At 35.7% G+C, this 13,855-nt stretch overlaps 1 protein-coding gene across 4 annotated transcripts in view; it reads right to left on the bottom strand.

Moving 5' to 3' along the window:
- lrp8 (low density lipoprotein receptor-related protein 8, apolipoprotein e receptor) overlaps positions 1-13,855 on the bottom strand; it is a 292,418-nt gene that overhangs the window by 46,031 nt on the left and 232,532 nt on the right. For all 4 annotated transcript variants that reach the window (XM_056460108.1, XM_056460109.1, XM_056460105.1 and 1 more), the window contains exon 10: positions 5,230-5,401. In XM_056460108.1, the coding sequence (XP_056316083.1) occupies positions 5,230-5,401 (172 nt within the window). The remainder of the gene's footprint in view (positions 1-5,229; positions 5,402-13,855) is intronic.

Below are 13,855 nucleotides of genomic sequence, written 5' to 3'. Positions count from 1 at the left end.
ACTAGCTTATAGATATCCTAAAAACCAACAATAATACTTACATCTAAAAACATTTTAAAAATTTAATCATTTTGCACATTAGAATGTTTAAAATCCTAATCCGCTCACAGCACTTCAAATCTTCTAAAAATTTACTAGTGATCTCAAACTGGAAAAGGCAACCGTTTCTCAAAAAGGCCTCAGACTGGCAGTGAGGGGGAGGTTTGAGTTCACCTACTGCCTTTAACAGATGCTGCTTCAACAGCCATCAAAATGGGCCCATCTCCCCTCATAAGAGCGCAGGACTTTGTTGCGTTCTTTTCAGAGTGGATCTTAAGTGAATCACAAGGACAGAGGAAACAGCAGCCAGGGAACATTTCTCTTGTGCTCTCGCTGGCTTTTGACTAGTGGCTCTATTAATAGGAACAGGTTCCCTGGCATAAAACTGATGATTCACAAATGAGTCAATGCAAGAGGGAAAAATTAATGGGATAAAGTGTTACGCGCTTAAACAATACTCGCTATATATAATGAGATGATGTTCAACGTGATATGACGTCAAGCACTCAATAGCAGGTTCTTTTTAAAAATTATTATAATGATAGTAAAATGAGGCGCTTACAATAAATGACTACGATAGCTATAGAGCGAATGTGCAAGCATTGTGACATTACCAAATGTACTAGAGCACCTTGTCCTTACTGGGTGCAACAATAGTTCTCAAAATTAAATTTAGTATAAATGCTGAACAATGTGGCAGCCACATAATAGCTAACCATCCATTTGATTAATAATAGTTCACTTATTTTATTCACTGTAAAAGGGACGACTCAGTACCAGTCAACAAAAATAATAACGAAAAACTGACAAATCCTGAATCATTTTCTTCATTGTTTTGAACAAGTGAGTTTAAAAGCATGAAAAAAGATTTTTAGTTAAACCATGGTGGTTGGTGATTGTCATACCTGTCAACATTGGGATGTGAAAATAAGGCATATGCCCACCATAATAAGGAATAAAAAACACCAAGATCGACATCTTTAGATATTATTATTATTATTAATAATAATTATGTGTATATGTCTGTTCAAACACATACCCAAAACTCCGCTTCAAATCGCGTCTATCACTATATCACTATAGTGATATGGAGCGCGTCAGATGATGGAGCGCGCTATATAACTGTTTTGAGGATTGCATATGAAGGGTAGACGGCACCTGTAATGAAAAGAAAAGGGAATCCCGCCATTTTTATATTTATTTCAAAGTGTTTTTATGCCTAAATCAAGCGAAAGTACAGAACAGACTCGCATTTAAGAGCAAGGGGCGGCCCCCGGCGGTTCGGCGGTATGGGTTGCGTATAGGGAGGCTTGGCTCTTTAATGTTTATTTGCCACCCTTCAGAGAAAGACTGAAAATATGGAAGACATACGAGAATATACTTTTACAGGATGATAGCAGGATAGAACTATAAAATACAGGAGAATCCTGGGGAAAACGGGAGGGTTGACAGGTATGGTGATTGTATATCGGCTATGCACAAACACAGTCTCACATGAGAGCTGAAACAGTTTGCTACTTAAAAAAGGTGGAAGCATCCAGAATGCAAGCACTATTTAGATAAAGAATAAAACACACTGCAAAAAAGGCTTTTCTAACTTAGAGTTTTTGTCTTGTTCCTAGTCCAAATATCTAAAAATTCCTAAATCAAGAAGCATTTTCAAGACCACCTAAAAAGAAACATTTTAAGAAATAATATGGCAAAATTAAGTGAGTTTTTCCTTAAATCAAGCAAAATAATCTGCCAATGAGGGAAGCAAAATAATCCTGTTTATCATTTTGACAATAGATTATTTTGCTTACCCCACTGGCAGATTCTGTTGCTTGTTTTAAGGAAAATTCTCTAGAAAATGTGTTTTATTTTAAAACTAAATTTTTTGATATTTGAACTGGAAACAAGACAAAATATCCAAGAAAAGCCTTTTTGCAGTGCACATGTCCTTATTTGTAAACAAACAGCATACTGTAAGTACATTTATGATTTATAGTTATGTGTCTGAGTAAAACTTGATTTTTATTGTTTCCTGTAAAGATGGCATTTCTTCCAAAATTAAAACCAAAATCCTGTCATTCCGGGCCAAAAAACGCATAAAAGTGTATATAAAAGTTTAGACAACACAGTAACAATGTTTTAACTTCAGAAGACTTCTGAAATCAATATTTGGTAAATTAATATTTTAATTGACAAATATTGCTATTTTCACCAATTGTCATTTTCTGCAAAAACTGAATCAATGAATAAATAATTTACGTTAACAATATTATTTGAAGAAATGTTATCACTTTTATAGAATAAAATTAAACTTAACATTTTACTCATCCCCATACCTATAGTATTATTCAGTTTTGTCTGTATAATGTTTTTAGATCTACTGTACACGTGTCGATATCGGTTGACTTGCAATTTGTAAACACCAATATCAACATTTTTAAGAGGAAATACTCTTAAAGCAAAAAAAAAAAACAAACAAAAAACATTGGATTGCCTGAAAATGTAATGTAATGTGTTTTTAAATAGCGCATTTATTGTGTATGGCCATACACCCAAAGCGCTTCACAATCATGAGGGGGGGCTCTCCATACCACCACCAGTGTGCAGATTCCACTTGGACGATGCGACAGCAGCCACAGGACAATGGTGCTAGTGCGCTCACCACACACCAGCTATAGGTGGAGTGGAAAGACAGCGATAGAGCCAATTCGGTGGATGGGGATGATTGGGAGGCGCTGATTGGTAAGGGCTGATGGACACCGGAGTTACACCCTTACTCTTTACGAGAAGTGTCTTGTGATTTTTAATGACCACAGAGAGTCAGGACCTTGCTTTAACATCTCATCCGAAAGACGGTAAGACAAGACTGCGTAAATAAACACAGTTTTGGGTAAACATCCCATTACAGTAAATCACACCAGATACATGAGTCTAACCATCTATCAAAACACAAACCACAGGATATTTAGTCTTCACACCATGATCAACCACTAATGCATTTGGTCAAACAGAGCAACAAACTGTCTGTTTAACCAGTTGGGTTCAGGATCCCTCTGACATCTTAATTACAACACAAGCCTTGCATCACATTAACCCCAGATGAAGTTAATTAAGATTAATTAAAGCAAGAAACACAACACTAATCTATCAGCCTTTACACAGAAACAATGTGTCACTTTGAGATCTCTTCCAGGTAAACCAAGACTTATTATCTAACAAAACAACTTCTTACTGACCACAATGATCAAATCAATAACCATATCACCCTCAAAATACACAAAGGATATATGAGTGGCCTTTAAATAATATGCCTCATTTGAGCTTTCAGCTGTCAGCAGACATCCACACTGTTCACATCTTTACCGTAACTCAGTTCATGCCACTCTCCAACAGGGACCCCATACATAAATTAAACTCCCTGCAGACAAGCACAAGTATTTCCATTCTTCTGAAGGTTTATAAAAGTGATAATGAACTGTCGTAACCGTCCTAACATGAGCCCTCCTGAGGGGAGAGGGGAAGAGTAATGGGACACATTATTGTGGGAGGTAAATTATGGGAAGCATATGGTGTGGGTGAAGTGATTTAGTTGCTCCTAGAGGCTGATGAGAGCAGGACATGCCAAACATGCACACACCGGGACAGTAAAGGACAAAAGCTGGTCAGGTTCTTCAGCTTCATGACAGGCTGCTGTCCGACTGATAAGATGAGTTTGTTAAATGGTTGGTTGTGATTATTCAGAACCTCCCATACGGGACTGGAATGTCCTTCGGTTAGGACGAAGATATTGAGTAGCAACGGCTGGAAATGACAGGAATATTGCAGATTTTGCATTTGATGCAATATAGATAAACGATTACTAAGTTTTAAATGTTTCTGAATGTTTTTTGCTTACCAAAGCTGTATTTATTGGATCAAAAATCCAATAAAAGTATTAATATTGTAAAAATTATTACAATTTAAATAATGAATGTAATTAATTAACTGAAATAATACATTTTCAGCATTTTTACAGTCAATCATCCTTTTTAAATTAATCAAATGCTGATCTATTGCTCCAAAAATAACATTTATATAAAATTATATATATATACAGTTTATATATATATGTATATATAAAGCCATAAAATATATGTTTGTACAATAAAAGAATATAAAAATAAAGACCACTTGAAAATTCTGTTTCTCTGTCTCAGTGGATTTATGATTTATAGTTATGTGCTTAAGTAAATCATTTGCTTTTTAAACTACTAATGGCATTTCTGCCAAACATAAAATGTTGTTATAACAAAAAGGATGTTAAAATGTTAATATCAGATCTTTATAAAATAAAACAAACGTTAACTTTTCACTCAAACCCATAATTAGTAAGTGCAGAGAAACTGAGAGTTTAATCTATTAAAACAATTAAATAATTAAATAATTAAATAAATAAATAAATAAATAAATAAATAAATAAATAAATGTATTTATTTATAAAATAATTAAAGTTTCCCTGGATTTGTTATTTAAAATTATGTGCTTAAGTAAATCATTTGTATTTTTTTTATTCTGTAAACTACTACTGGAATTCTGCCAAACTTAAAATGTTATAACAAAAAAGATTCTAAAATGTTAATATCAGTTTTTTTAACATTTCACTTAAACCCATAGATAGTAAGTCCAGGGAAACTGAAAATTTTATCTACAATAAATAAATAAATAAATAAATAAATAAATAAATAAATAAATAAATAAATGCAAATAACAAAAAACGAGAGCCTAAAATTGTAGACTTTTTGTCTCCAAAACTGTAAAAAAAATTCCTCACATATATCATTTAAATCAGTTGTTTTGATGATGTTTATGTATTTTTTCTTTTTACATTTTCATCCCAACTCCTAGGAAACAGAAGAAAAAAGTCTATATGGAAATGTGCACACAAGCAATTTCCTGCACAGCTTTCAATTGATCACTGCATGATGCTGCTGCCGTCAGGAAATCTCCAGTTATTCTGCAGCAGCTGTTCTCATGCATTTAAATATCAGACAGCTGAGAGGAGGCGGGAAGAGCTTCTCAGAACCGCACCATCTCCTCCTACCTCAGCGCTCTACACTAATTGCAAATTATCCTTTTCAAACTAAGATTAAACAGCTGTCAAGTTAGAGGGAGGGACACTATATACCCTGTGCATGTGTGTGTAATGCTGTGTGTGTGTACCTGAAGATCTTGCGATGGTAAAGGTCACACCAGTACATCTTGTTGGTGGTAACATCCACATCCAGGGCCACCGCATTCTTCAGGGTCGGCACCACTTGTGTGTAGTCCTTCTTCACCAGATCAATGCGGCGGATTTCATGGCGGTTAGTAAACATGAGGTATGGGCTCTTACCTGTGAAGGGAACAGAAAATCTTTCATCAGGCCGTTTATCAACATGGGATCAGGAATAGGTGACTGAGCTGATAAACCGTTTAATATTAAAGGGATAGTTCAACCAAAAATGAAAATGTACTCAGTATTTGCTCTTCCTCAAGCGGTTTCAAAATCTATGAGTTGCTTTAATCTGTTAAACACAAAATAAGATGTTATGAAGATGTTAGAAATATGTAAGCATTGACTTCCATAGTAGCAAAACAAATACTATGGAAGTCAAAGGTTACAGATTTTCAGCATTTTTCAAAATATCTTGTTTTGTGTTTAACAGAAGAAGGAAACTCACACATGTTTACGACAAATGAATGGTAAGTAAATAATGACGGAATTTTCAGTTTTGGGTGAACTATCACTTTAAAGCCTCATTCACACTACAAAGCAACAAGCAACCGTTCATTTCAACAGAGAGCGAGCGACTTCTGGCAACCTCTGTCTATGCGAGCGACAGCAACCGTTGGCGACCAGGTGGGCGTGTTGAGTAACACAACAAAGTAAAGAATCCTTCAACTTTATGCAAATGAAGAGCGACTTTCTTGAGTGACAGCCAATAGGAGCACTAGTAGACCTCATGTGATCCTCCCTCAGCTTGCTCAGAGTCAGGTTGTATTTGTGCTGTATATACCTACACAGACCTGCGTTTGAAGCAGGTCGCCACCTAGAGCGATAGGCAGCTACAAAGTCGCTGCTAGTGTGAATGAAGCATAAGGCTTTGAGATAATAAACATCAGCAGAATATCTTTAGCATCTTAATTGTTTTAAAAGAGGCTTTTGCTTCTTACAGAAAAAAAAGAAAAAAGTTTGAGAAGAGTCTAAGCATATATCAAAATACCCATCCTGATCTTAACGAGGAAATGGAAATATGTTACGTTTTGTCAGTTTAGTGGCTAATTCAGTCAAATTCAGACTAATTTAGTGGCTAATTCGAGTTCAGTTTGATTTTAAACAGGAGGCGTGGCACTCAACCCCACCCTTAAACCCAATCATCATTAGGGGACTAGCAAATCCTACCAAATTGTATGAATGAGATCTTATGCATTCATACGAGTTAGCCATTAAATCAAAAAGTTACGAATCTGCCATTAGATTGTGTTGAAATACCACAAACTTAAACCACACTTAATGCACAATATATGAAAACAATTATGGTGCTTTTTTTGACATTATAATGCATCCTGTTTTATTTATTTTCCCCAAATAATTACAGAATTATTTCAATAAAAAAACACAATAAATAATAAAACATTTTTACCACAAATTGCCAAAGACGACCAGGCTGATTTAGAGCAAAAATTATTAGATGAGCTGCAAAATACCGATTAAATATCCTAAACTTTAATATGATCACTTATCATCATTTGCAATCAGAATCATTAAACCCCAATTGAAATATTTTTACCTTTTTTAAATATTTCCCAAATGATGTTTAACAGAGCAAGGAAATTTTCACAGTATTTCTGATAATATTTTTTCTTCTTGAGAAAGTCTTATTTGTTTTTTTTCCGGCTAGAATAAAAGCTGTTTTTACTTTTTTTAAAAACATTTTAAGGTCTAAATTATTAGCCCCTTTAAGCTATACTTTTTTTTCGTCTACTTATAGTTATACAATACTTTGCTTAATTTGCCTAAACTGCCTAGTTAACCTAATTAACCTAGTTAAGCCTTTAAATGTCACTTTAAGCTGTATAGAAGTGTCTTGAAAAATATCTAGTAAAATATTATTTCCTGTCATCATGACAAAGATAAAATAAATCAGTTATTAGAAATGAGTTATTCAAACTATTATGTTTAGAAATGTGTTGAAAAAATCTTCTCTCCGCTAAACAGAAATTGGGGAAAAAAATAAACATGGGGCTAATAATTCAAGACGGCTAATAATTCTGATTGCAATTGTAATTTAAAGTACGTCATTTAATTTTTTAACCTACAGTAAATATGTAGAACATTATTTTATACATTCAGACATCGTAATTTCCTAAACTTTATATCAATAATTAAAGTAGACACTTCACTTGCATTTAATCTGGTATCTAAGTATCTCATTTAGCTTTTGTAAATTTAATTAGATGCTAAACTACCACAACATTCAACAACTCAGAGGACATAAAAAAGCATTTATGACAATATGACATAAATAAACTCTTTTAGCATCTCTTCCTGAACTTTGTGGTAAAGTTGATCATTCTAAAAGTTACACACTTTCAAAAGAAATGAAAAATGTTCTTACAAATACACATTAAACCCAAATTAAACAAACCATGTCATTATGTTTACTTCATAGCTCTTTACTCTTACTGTATACCAACTTCTGTTTGGTGTATCTTTTTCATTTCTCCTTGAGCGTTTTCAAATAAGCCTATCAGACAAAGACATATATTACTGATAACTCCATTTTATCTCTGCTTTTGTGAAAGACCAACCTCTGGGTAAAATAATTTCACTACAAATACTAAGACGCAAGATAACTATACTGCAGAGTTTGCAATGAAATCCACCATTATCAGACTGTAAATGTGCTACAGGGCGACGGTGAAAACATTGAAACTCAAATGATTAAAATGCTCCCAGAGGAGAAGAATATTTTATCATTTAAATTATTCAGCTTGCTGGAACGCAAATGTTGTGAAAAGGAAGCTAAAGGGAGCTGGCATTTTAATAACTACTGTTAAAAATAATAAATAAAAAATAAAAGCCAGTCTTCTCATATGGATAAACACATTAGAGCATTTTATACTTAAGCACTGTGACTGATTTGCACTCATACTATTCATTAATTAGATACACACACTTATGGAAAGCACAAATATAACCATGCGTCTCGTATAAGTGCATATAATTGTGTGTGTAAAAGCACTGACGTCTTTGTTTTATTGCTTATTTGATTTGCAGGCTAGACTAAAATGTGAACTGAATCATAAGTGTACCATGGCTGGTGTGTGTTTGTGAGTCTGCAGTGCACCTGTGATTCAGCTTTCTGGGTTATTGGCATGTGGCCGCAGTGGGTCTGAATGTTTCCAGGTAATTACCCTGCAACAGGCTGTGTATGCAGATTTATGAGTGTGTGTGTGTGTCTCCGTGTGTTTGTGTACTACTGGGCAGCTTAGTCACTGTGGTTTGGTGCTCAGTCATGCCAACACAGAACATCACTGACCCTATTAGCTTATCCGCTCTTTTTAGCAGCAAGGGCACTCGACTCTCAGTCACTTGCTCTCCTCTACCTTCCCCCCACTTGATATGGGTGTAATTCATTTTCATCCTGTCACCCACTCACATCCCAAAAAAAAAAAAGAAAAGAAAAGAAAAAAAGGCTAAGTTCCAGAGGGAAAATCTGTTCTCCCAAGCCTCATTGTACCCTTCATGTGCCCTCTACCATGCTTTCATTCAACTTTTCATCTGTAATAAGCTCATCGTACCCAGACATTTCAAGATCCGTATTGAGAAAGAAAATATGATGCGATTGTCTTGGGATTTGGGTATTTTTCCTGCTCTCTTCAGGTATGTTTATGGTGATTTGATTGAAAAGCAACACAAAGTGCTTCTTTTTTACACTGTAAACTTTACACATTTGGATAGGGTTGCACCAGGTGTTTGTAAGTTCTTGCTTAAACTGTCGTGTGAAGTCCACACTAGAGGCTTAGGGCCAGATTTACTCTTTTCAGCCTGACCTCATGAGGAAATGTAACTACTTTACATTTTGTCAGTTTAGTGGCTAATTCGTGAATTGATATGAGTTCAGCCATACGAAAATGTACAATTTTTAAAAAGAAGTGTGGCACCAAACCCTACCCCTAAACCACACCGTCATTGGGGGATGAGCAAATTGTTCTAAATTGAATGAATGAGATTGTACAAATTCATATGATTTAGCCACTAAATCAAAAAGTTATAAATTGCCGTGAGATAACATTAGTCTTTTTTGGTGTTAAAATAGCAGTGTTAATGTTTGCTAAACAGACAAAATAAATATCGCTGAAAAGGTGTAGACCAGGCATGTCCAAACTCGGTCCTGGAGGGTCAGTGTCCAGCAAAGTTTAGTTCCAACCCCAATCAGACACACCTGGGCTAACTAATCAAGCTCTTACTAGGCTTTCTAGAAATATCCTTGCAGGTGTGTTGAGGCAAGTTGGATCTAAAATCTGCTGGACACCAGCCCTCCAGGACCAAGATTGGACACCCCTGGTGTAGACAGCTATTTTTGCGCCTGACCATGTTGAATATGCATTTGTAGGTCAGAAGGTCAGGGTCAGATGCCATTTTTATGAAAGAAGAGAATTAAAATTAATCAAGCAAACTGATTTACTAAAATTTGTGCTCCTCAAATGTATAAATCTGAATATTTGGACCATTATTTAACACATTTATGTTTTTTGAGGGAGGGGGGCATGCCCCAGTAAAGCTTTATGTCTAGCAACACCCATGAAATATTACAAAATATTACACTGTGTACAGTATGACATTTTAGATGAGGGTATAAAAACCTTTTTTTCTGAAGTACCACTGATCAGTTGGAGACATGGAGTATCTTTCATGACTCCTCTGAGCTCACTGAGTTTAAAAAGACCCCCTGAAGCATTATATGGGGAATAATTGAAGATGAATTAGGGAAAGCCACACTGAGAGGATGCTATATCTCCATCAGGATTTGACTGTATAGGACTGAAAGAGACTGGTTCATGTGTTTAATGAACCTGAATGTTGCTGTAAAAAACAACAAAAATAAGATATCACTACTTTTATCATGTCAAAACCTAATGAAATGGCTTGAACACATGATCTTTGGGGGTTTTAGTGAGGAATCAGCTTGGTAAATATAAAGATACCTGACTGTTCCTTGCAGCAAAGTGTTTTAGTAAAAAAGAAAAAGGGAAAGCTTAAAATGATGCAGAGGGATAGTGAAGCATAACATATAATGTGCAGCAGGTGTTGTGTGGTCAGTTGTGACGCTCAGATTTGGCAGTGATGTAGAGGAGATGAGTGGAGCTGATGGATGAGATCCTCACCACCCATCTCTCGCTCTTTCATATTTCATCCAGTCTAAGCCAAATATTGTTTCTGCTGAGGCTCTGAGCGGTGCTGGTGAATCAGACAGGTGGATGGAGAGCTCATCCAGATTGTGTTGTTGTGCTGCTCTTCAGAAAGCCCTCATGAGCCACTGTATCGTCAGCAAATATTTTTCATTTTCCACAAGAGTCAGGATTCAATCACTGTTACCCATCTGCTGGACTTATCAATATCAGAAAGACAGGTGGAGAAAGAGCGAAAGAGAAACTGAGAGAAAGCGATGACACTTCCAGCTTTGGCTGCATCACATTTCCATATAGCAGCATGATGGCCATCTTTGGTGTCATGACAGCTTTTATTTGTGAAACGCATAAATCAGCACTTTCTCACAAGGCCATATGTGCATTAAGCATCTTCACTCTGAAGGTGCTTCAGTGCTGACTAATGGGTTTTTTAAATAAAATGACATGGACTTTTAAACTGGCTTGATCCTGTATTACCAAGGACTTCTAACGACTTATTCGAATCCTTCAAACATGCTTCATAATGAACTGCATGCTGCGAGGTAATTACATAAATTACATCATTTGCCATTTTTAAAACCAATCACTTTATTTAATTTCTGTGTGACCAGCGAAACTAAGCCGAACTGCAAAAATAATAGGCTAAAAGTAAACGAGAGGAGGTTGAAAAACAGAGGAGAGATAAAACAGAAAGAAAAAAAGAAAAATAAATCAATTGTAATTTATGTAAACAATAATTTTAGTATACAAAGTAATGCAGAGCCTGCGCTTTGCATTTTGCGCATGGATCGTCAAAATAGAGCCCAATTTGGTGCAGTTGGTGATCTGCCAAAATGCTATCTGTTAGCAAAATTTCTTTGAAACACAGTCCGCTGTCCAACATTAGCCTCCTGAAATCATGAACGCGCACATTAAAGATGACAGTAGACAACCCATTAGATCATGTCATTCGACTGTTAGAAAACTTTAGTACTTTATATTACTACAGTTCTTTACGAAAAACTGTATTATATCTAGCACGTTTCAGCTGTGCAGCAAGCAAAACTTGTCATAGTGTTCAATATTTCAAGCATGCAAGGATCGCTGGTCTTACTCTCTCACTTGCTTTGTCCTAAAGCCACTACTGTATGCTTAGTGGTTGGCTGGTGTGGTGCAGAAATTATACTTCTTACTTAGCCATACTTACATGCTATTTCAGACCGAATATTCAGAGTAGCATGGTAAACAACACAGTGAGCGCTATGCAGGTTGTCATTGTTCAAAAATAAACTAATGTGAATGTAAAACCAACTTCTCCTCAGTAAAGTGGGCTAGGCGGAATAGCGCTGTTTACTTATGTTTTGCTGTTATAATAAATAAAAATCTACGTCATCGATGCTGTAAAAGGGCCCTTATAAAATTGAAAATAGTCACATCAATCTTTCACCGGAAGATTTCAGAGGCTGAACAACACTTCCATGCATATGACCCATTTGTAACAACAGCAATATCTACATAAGCTTTGAGTGACTAAAATAGTTTTGAAACATAACATTACCTGTCTAACAGAAATACTTCAGCCATGGTGTCGTCCTTCCTCCAGGGTGCAAAAGTAACTCAAATATTGATTCAGGATTTGAAAAAGTTTTGATTCAGCATTTGTTTTTACCTCTGTCACTCTCTCTCTCTCTTTCTCTCTCGTGTGCACAAATGACGGATCTGGGTGAATGGGTGCGCAGATGCACAAATCTACATTTGTTGACAGACAGTTTGGGCTACTTATCAGAATTATGGGAATTTTAATTGGGCTAATATTTTCTAGTCTTATGCCTTACCCAGAATATAAAAATACATAAAAATACATTTAGATCATTTACTTTAATCATTACTATTGGAATGTGAAGAGACTTTCAACCAGCACAACAAAAATGTTTCTGAAGACAATCATCTACTGCACCTTTTAATAACATATTTTATTCTTAAGAATATTTAATATAATTATAGCAACTTTAATAATCAGAGAATCAAAATGTGAAAATGTATTTATCCTAAACAAGTAAATAAAAAATTGTTAACAAAAAGTGCCAAATACCAAGAACTAGAAAAAAATTTAACATATTTAACAAAGTCAATTTAGACTTTCATCAGGAGTCACCACAGTGGAATGAACCGGCAACTTATCCAGCATATGTTTTACGCAGCGGCTGCCCTTCCAGCCCCAACCCAACACTGGGAAACACCCATACACACTCCAAAGGGACTAAGAAAATGAATGAATGAATAAATGTAGACTTTTAAACACTGAGGAACAGGACACCGAACAAGTCACATCCTCAATCAGATATATTTTCAGCTGTTAGGCACCCAAAAATATACCAACATAATTTATAGTTAATACAATAGTTTTTTAACCAAACTGACACTGACACCTTCAATTGAGAGTGGATGAGATGACAGATGTTGTGCAATCAGCTAAAATGTTGCTGACAAGTATTTTTAAGTATGGACTATTTATATTGCATTGAAGTCAATATATTGATTATTGTGACAGGCCTAAAGATATGTTATAAGTATCTCAAAATACCTGTTACCTAACTTTCCTAAATAGCACAGTAATAAAAATAACACATTTTAAATATGTGATAATTATGCATATTTTGTTGTTGTTGTTGTCTATTTCTGTGTAGCTACCGGCTACGTTGACAGGATACTGATAAATGAACTAAGCAAGAGTTTCCTGTCATGCTTTAACACTAAATCAGTGTGCAAAAGAAACAAAAACAATTATCACATAAAAATAAATGACTTTTTTTTCCCTCACTGTAGCATTGCATCAGAAAAGGCCAAGAACTCTTAAGTTTATGGTTCATACTTTTTGACAGATTCACCATCATCCTCCTCTCATGTGCCATCATATCACTCCAACAGCCGGCCTCATTCACAGTCACACACAAACACATGCACACACACTCATTAACTTTAGTCTTTCAGCCGCCCTCTTAATGTCCACTGCAATTCTTCATAGGACTTCCCTTTTCCCCCTATTTCATTCAATATCCCTGCAGCTGCTCACAATGGCAGCTCACAAATAACCGTGTGGCAAGAGTCCTGAAGACAACACTCCACATCCGAACACGTTTTCGATTTCCTCCACAACACAGACAGGCATCATCCCATTGGCAGACACCCAGAGAGACACAGCGTGACACAGTTTCATCACTTACTGGAGTCAAACATCGGAAGCAAAGAGACAGAAAACAGGTGGGAGTGAAAGCATGAAGATAATCAAATGATGCGCGTGTGGGTGAAACACCTTGACTGACATGTAACACCGGAAAGAGAAGGAAACAGACTGATGGATGTGACAGTGCCAGTCATTACCCATAAACCCCTCGATCGTGTCACTCAATGG

The sequence above is a fragment of the Danio aesculapii genome, chromosome 6 (genome assembly GCF_903798145.1).
Source record: "Danio aesculapii chromosome 6, fDanAes4.1, whole genome shotgun sequence".
Lineage (NCBI taxonomy): Eukaryota > Metazoa > Chordata > Actinopteri > Cypriniformes > Danionidae > Danio > Danio aesculapii.
The sequence above is the reverse complement of the archived record's forward strand: the minus strand, read 5'-3'. Positions and strand labels throughout refer to the sequence as shown.